General features: G+C 44.0%; 1 protein-coding gene across 4 annotated transcripts in view; it reads right to left on the reverse strand.

Annotated features, from left to right (window-relative positions):
• Positions 1-7,124, reverse strand: part of shank3a (SH3 and multiple ankyrin repeat domains 3a) — a 140,236-nt gene extending 133,112 nt beyond the window's left edge. For 2 of the 4 annotated variants that reach the window (XR_013077283.1, XM_076733441.1), the window contains exon 1: positions 6,729-7,124. Coding sequence is in view for 3 of the 4 variants with exons in the window: in XM_076733441.1 (XP_076589556.1) it covers positions 6,729-7,031 (303 nt within the window). In the remaining variant the exon portion in view is untranslated. The remainder of the gene's footprint in view (positions 1-6,728) is intronic. The other 2 variants (XM_076733438.1, XM_076733439.1) reach the window with 2 other exon arrangements.
• Between the last annotated feature and the right edge of the window lie 427 nt (positions 7,125-7,551).

The following is a 7,551-nucleotide window of genomic DNA, read 5'->3' on the forward strand; positions in this document are numbered from 1 at the left end:
CTCGCTCCAGCTCTCCCTCTCCTCATGGGTGCTTCGGGCAAATGGAGGTAAGAATATGCTAGCCACGTCTGGTGCCCCTGCTGCCACTGTGAATGAAGCTAAAAATAGCAACTTGGGGACGAGGGAGGCTTTCCAGATGCCCACCAATCACTGATACAACACTGCATATGTCAATCTGTGTGTGTGCGTCTGTGTGTGTGAGGGGGGTGTGTTTGAGCGTGAGTGTATTTGGAGGAACTGTCAAACCACTGTTGCGTGTAAGACTCAAGTCAGATGCAGAGAGAAAGACATGAAGTGTGGATGAAAGAAAGGGGAAAGGGAAGCAAAACAGAAAAAGAGAGAGGAAGGAGAGACAGAGACAAAAAGAAAGGGACATAATGAAATTAATCAAAGTGTGACATATGAGACATGAAACGATGAGTGTATGCATACATGTTGTACATGCAGTCCACGGACAGACATATTAACAAATCCACAAGGTCCATATCAGATGCTATTAGAAAAACAGATTCATAGACAACAGAAGAAAAACTCGGTGTAACTGCAGCCACATTCGAAACATCCATTCGGAGGAAAACCTGAAGTGCAGGCAGAGGTGAAGCTCATCTAATAGATTTCCTCACTTGGTGAAAAAAAGTGGTGGAGCGTCGCTCGTGCGCGCTCCGGCAGCACGACACCTGTGATGCTAATATGACAAGAGAGCCAAGTGACTATAGATAGCCCATCATATCCATACTTATCAAACTCAACATTAATGACTAAGCCTGTTAGCACGACTGGAAAACCATGAGTAATGAGGACATGGCACAATTACCAATGCCACTATACCCCATAGCAAACAGTTTGTCAGCCACAAGATCAGGAAGGTGAGATATAACCAGTGTCCTTTTCGTTAAACTAGAGGGTGTAACAATCACGAACAGGTCCTGGCTACTGAAGAAATACAGGGGATGTCCATAACTGAGGCTCTGGAGACTGCTAAACAAAGGTTCACAATGCTGGCAGCCGGACTAGGGAAACACACCAGAGAAGAAAAGGCCAAAACGATGCATGCTGATCAAAAAATAAAAATCTACAGTGCAATACCAGCTGCAGTGCAGAAATATAGCAAGAGCAGACCCACCAAGAGCTGAAACTGAAGGCTACTCAAAGAGCATATGGGAGAAACAATCATCGCATACCGCCTATGCTCAGTGGGTAACAGATCTGAAAGCAGGCCACTCCATTCTCCCAGAGCAGGAAGCAGTCACCAGCACAGCAGCAGACATCCGACAACAGGCACATGAAGAACTGGAGAGAATTAGATAACATGAGGGCCTGAGTTGATTCACACCTTCTGAAAGTAGCTAACAGCACTGGATGCCGCCCAGGATCGAGGGCACAGAGGGGAACGTTACAGGTTAAAAGCTTTGCCATAAAAATCGAGAGAGTCGTTTCACGTTTTCTCTGGACCACCGAGTACAGTTTAGACTGGTGCCCATTCGATTAAAGATCCATGTTATCCAATAGTTGTTTATGTTTCCGTCATGTTTTAGGTCTCTCATCAGATTACAATGCATCCACATGGTTTGATAGAGAGTGGGAGATATGGCGATATACATTACAAGGATACCACGAAATCATAGAGATACGTCAACGTTGAGAGATTGTTTTTACTGCTTCTACTAAGATATCGTGTTTTAAGCTGTTATGGGCACTGCTGCAAACAAATGACCAGAGATTCTTTATCGAAATATTAACACAATATTTGTTGCACCTCATGTGGTAAGGCAGCTCGATTTTTCAATGCGCTGAATTACCCTGACATGCAAACATCCTCATTCTCATATGGTTTTTTTTTTATCTATAAACAGTTTCTCAACTGAATTTCTGATATAGAACATATTGCTACTATGACATACACTTCATATATTCATTTTCATATATTGTGTGACAGTTTTGTCTTAACGACTAAAGAAGCAGTGCTGAAGAATTCCAAACACAAAAGGTTTCCGGTCGTAAAGATTTAAGACAACATGCTCGTTCTACACAATTAATTAAGTCAACAGAGTGCATTATCAGACTATCAGACATAGTAGAAATAGCAATTTTCTCGCCCACTGAAGTCTTGGTTGTGCATGTGCACATCAACCAAGCAGTCAATCTATTGACTAATCAGGGTCAACCTTTCCAGCAGCACAGATAAACACAGATTGGTGTTTTGCACATAGCCAGTAAGCTATGGCAAAAACAACACTTTCACTTTACATGGAACTACAACAATGACATCAGCCTGTCATTCAGACTGACAGTGTGGACAGATGGTAGTTAAGTAAGTAAGGATAATTGGGACTAAAAGGATCACACTACCACAAGGCTACAAAGCAGGTACAGGAAACAGGATGACTACAAGAACCTGAGATTCCACAAGTGATCCCATAGCAATACAGGTAAGTAAGACAAGTACTCAGCTCTCAGGTCAGTGGAAAGAACGAGGTCCAAGGCCATCACATAAGCCTGACCGGTCATCAGATATTCACTCGGTAAGTTGGCCAAGAGAGCCTGGAAGCTGATGGTTTCAGGACTAAGAAATTATCCCAATACACAGAGATTTCTATCTAAATTTGAGCATCAAGAGACGCTGGAGAGAGAAGGGCTTAGCAAGCGTCAAGGCCAGTGTGAACAAATGAAAAGAATGAATGAAACATGAAGCATCTTCATCACTAAAATGGCTCCTGAAAACTGCTCAGAGAATAACTCAAAACGGCAGCAGAGCAGGGAGAATGTTTGCAGGAGGTGCCTCGGGAAGCCAGTGAGGAGCAGGGGAGCAGAAAGAAGAGGTGGAAGATAAGCAGGTAAGTCATAGCTGCACAAGAGTAGACTTTCAACACTACGTCAACAGAGCCACTCTAGACAAGACCATAGATGCAGTGCAAACATGCCTGAGAAAGTTCAGCACATAGTATAAGGGTATAGGATGCAAGCAGGAACGACATGGCGCAACCACACATGCAAGACACGTACACAAGCAAATATGCACCAAGTGACGGCTGCCATCCATTCAAGCCATCCATTTCTGTTTCTCTCGATAAGAGAAACCAAAAAGCCTGGCTGAGAATAAGAGTTGAGAATATTACAGCTGAGATCTTACACTTGCACAACCAGACAAACAAATGGTTCCCCAAACAGTGAACACACTGTGCAGAAGCCTCAAACTAATAGGTCTATGGTACCCAGACTTGAGGACACATAGCAGCCTGCATGAGAAAAAGGTTCTTTTTCATTCACCTTCTATGTAAGAACAAAGACAGAGAACGCACCAAAAGAGAACAAGAGAAGCAAATAAAGAATAAGGCTGAATGCAGGTGAAGAGCAGGGGGGCAGACTGTTTATGTCAGTGCCTCCCTCTCCGTTGAGATGAATGACACCCATTAGCAGTATTGGGAAGCTGTCTTTTTTTTTTTTTTTTTTTTTTGCTCCAGTCATAGAAATAGAGTTTTGGTGGAGTTGGATATGTTGAATAACAAATGAGAGCCATGATTTGAAAAAAGCACAATCTTTGCAAATAATATGCCCATCAATTGGGAAAATGTCTTCTACTGCCAAGACACAGTGCTTAGTTAAAGTTGCACCAAAGATTGAGCATCACTATTACGTAATGAGTTGGTTTAGTTAAATCACCTTCCCGTTTCCCCACATTATATTTCAGGTATGCCTCCTCACGGGCAGTCGTCTGAACAAAGTGGAATTGACTAAATTTAAAACGGAAAGTCAAAACTTTAGCAATGCCAAGTCCAACTTACCAGCACTTGACATTTCCAACGGCACTTTTATTCCACTTCAACATCTCAGCGAACACTTAGAAGAACACTACAGCGCACACACGACAACACACCGAGAATACATTTAACACAGACAACTTTAAAGGAGACATCCCCTTTAAATTGAAAATATAATGTGTCCATCAGAAACGTAATGCTCATCAGCTCACATCCATGGACAGAAGTTCTGTAGAAAAACACACAACACCAACACTTCATACTAATTAGCCAGCATGAAAATTGGCAATTAGACAACAGGCCAGGCACTGAGTGAGCAAGTGTGAGGATTAAGGAAGGGCTCGCTGCTTCCTCGTGAGGCCTCGTTCTTCCCTTCTCTCCTGCTGAAAAGGAAAAGTGTTGCCTGGTGTTATCTTCGCATGGCGCTTCATTCTCCTGATCCAGGCTTGCAACACAGCAGGAGGTGTGTAATCCTACTTTGGGCCGACTATTCTAGTGTAATCTCCTGCTCACTCAGAGTACACACAAGTCACTTTTGACTGCTCCATAAAAGATTCAGACTGTCAGATTCTGGCCATCTGTCATCTGCCTCTATGTTTGTCTGTCAGACTTTGAGATTCTCTCTGTTTATCTTTCCCTCTATCCCTGTGTCACACTGTGTGTGTTCTTGCCCACTCGTCCTTATACTGGACTAAATGTGCCTCCTTGAAAAGTGAAACTAACAATCTGTTGAGTATCTTTACATTACATAAGCACATTAAGGGAAGTCCCTTGGCAATGGGATTAGGATTTATGGGCATGTGTGCATGTTTGTGTGTGTGTGTGTGTGTGTGTGTGTGTGTGTGTGTGTGTGTGTGTGTGTGTGTGTGTGTGTGTGTGTGTGTGTGCGTGCATGCATGCATGTAAGGGCTGTTCAGGTGTGCTTGTGTGTGCATGCATACAATACATCTTTGTGTGTCTATATATGTATGTGCATGCTTGCATGTGTGTGTGTGTGTGAGAGAGAGAGAGAGAGAGTGTGTGTGTGTGTGTGTGCGTGCAAGTGTTTCAGCTCAACTGAAAACCATTATTGTTCACAGACGGCTATTCTGCAGCACCTTAGGGGAATACTCTGCTTTCTTTTCAACTGCTCTCCTTTTATTTCCTGTCTTTATTCCTAGCATGCAGTGCCGGAGCCTCGCTAAGATACAATGGGTCATTTCAGCCAAGCAGCCAACAACAATGAGGTAATCAACAATAACAAACACAAAAGCAGCCTCTTGCCTCTGCCGTCAATGTCTGGAGAAAGAATCAGAAGGGCACCAAGACATCCACAGGAAACCAACTAAGCACCTAAGCTCAAGATTACAGAGACTGGCTGGAAAAGTTGAACGTACATTTTGCTATACCATTCGTAGACGATGTTTTGCGCCATTGCTTCAGCAAAGCACACTTCCAGTCAGTCAATGACAACAAATGCATTAAGTAAGTAACATTATATCGAGACAACATAACTACTTTCAGCATCCGAGGGGCAGGTTGGCTCATCGTGTAATACAACATGTAACACTGCTCACAGCAGCACAAAGCTCTTCATAGATGTAGCTGCTTTGCTCTCAAAGTGCAGCAGATTAATGCATTTAACATTAAAATGTACAGAGAGAGTATGAAGGTCCACCCCACACAGTCTCACAAAATCCTGTGGGGAACACTGGGTACATTAGTATTAAAAGGCTTAATGCTCTGTACGTAGAAAATGTCACATGGTATCTCTCCAATAGTGCAATCTTATGTGTGCTACTGACTGGGAGAGAGAGAGCATGGACAGGGAGAGACTATACATTGCATTCGAGATATGTGGAACGATAACACTTGATTTCATTCTACATCCAATGAAGGGTAAAATGTTTTGTCTTCGCTGCGTTTATGTGCACTTCCAGGCAATCACTTTCTCTTCAAGATCATTTTAATCTGTGACTTGTGAAGGACATTTCGTTGGGAATATTGTCCTTACTTTCCAGTCAAGAATGAAGACTTACTTTGAAACAGCTTAAAGAAACAGTACCAGACCAATTCATTACCAATGAATTGGTCTAACAATTGCTCAAACACGACAGGTTGGCTGCTGCTGAATCAATATGAATTACAATAGCAGTGGCTTGAAAAATGAACAAAATTAACTTATTTAGGATCTGGATGTTTGCCCTGTTCCATACCACCTTAGGCAGCAGACAAAGACACACTTCTGGTCATAGCGATGTAGTGAAGAGAGGGACAGTGTATACTGTTATGTTGAGAATGGGAAAATAAAGGGAGGAGAGGATCAATGTCACAGTCTAGTGGCTCTGCATTCTTTCATTGCCTGCAATACTACACAGACACAGGCTACATGCTCAGGGAAACTCCTGCATAAATATTTTACTGAGAGGACTGGATCTCTTATCCTGACTGGACACAAAGCGAAAACAGACAGAGGGAGACTGAGGTTAAGGTAAAGTTTCAGAGAGCAGGTAAACTATCTCGATTCTCTCTTTTGTGTGTTCCTGTGGATGTATAATGCCTCTCATAGACGTCTTTTCCCTGATGCCTCTCCTCTCCCTCTCCCCTCCCTCCGCCTCTCCCACTCTCACATAAGTGGCCACTTGTCAAAGTCAGCTGAAGCCCAGTTAATGAAGAGGTAGATTTATTAGCGAGGCATCAGTGGAATAGGCAGTGGGGAGCGGAACCCCCAGAAGCCAGCAAGTAAATATAGCCACTAAGTGTGCATACTGAAAAAAGAAAGAGAGGGTAAAGAGAGGAACGTGATACAGACAGGATGGCAAAGAAAGAGAGGAAAAAAAGAGAAACCTGGAGATATTTCAAAGAAATAAAGCAAAATCCATAAAGCAGACAGAAGAGAGGTGGAAAGCATCCAGTGAGAGAGGAAGGCAGAGAGGCAGCTTCCCTCTCTTTTATCCTCTCTCCAGCAGTGGCTACAGAACGAGCTCTTACCGTCTGTTGCAGGTCTGGGATTCCAATGCGGATGACCACGGTGTTGCCTGTCGGCTCCTCCATGGGTGCTCTTGCACTGTGGCTCCGCTCTGCACCGGGACGGAAAGCCGGAACACTGACGGGAAAGGGAACGCCGCTGTCCTCTTCCCGGGAGCTGCCGCTGTCAGTGCTGGCCCCCTGGCTGCCGTTTGCTGCGTGTGTGCAAGAGTGTGTGAGTGTGTGTGTGTGTGTGTGCTGCTGCTGCTGGTCCTGCCGTGGAGGGCTGGATGGCTCATGTTTGCCGGCTGCCGGACGCAGAGGCATGCTCTGTGTTAGGGGCTCGGTCTATGTCTCTCTCTCTCTCTCCAGACACACACACACACACGCAAGCTCTCTCTCTCTCTCTCTCTCTCTCTCTTTCTCTCACTCACACACACACACACACACAAACACACACACACACACCCCGATGGCTCTCGCTCACACACCTCTTACAGCGTGCATCACTCGCCTGGGAGAGAAAAAGAGGGAGGGAAACAGAGAGGCAGGGAAGGAGGGTGGCAGAGAGGGAATGGGCAAAGAGGAGGGGGTAAAAGGAGATGACAGAGAGATAAAGGGTAAAAACAAAGAGAGAAGATAAGTATGAGGAGAACTTCAAAATAAAACTGAGGGGGGATGTGGAGATAAAGCAAGGTTTAACGAATTCTAATCATAACATGGTGTAAAATGATTTAACTCTAATCTGTCAAAAATGAAGCACATTTAGTCTTTAAATAGAACAAAATGGATTAAATCAGAAGACAAAAAGCAGAAAGGGGGTAGAGGATTACTGAAAATTTGCATA

Source organism: Chaetodon auriga, chromosome 6 (genome assembly GCF_051107435.1).
Source record: "Chaetodon auriga isolate fChaAug3 chromosome 6, fChaAug3.hap1, whole genome shotgun sequence".
Lineage (NCBI taxonomy): Eukaryota > Metazoa > Chordata > Actinopteri > Chaetodontiformes > Chaetodontidae > Chaetodon > Chaetodon auriga.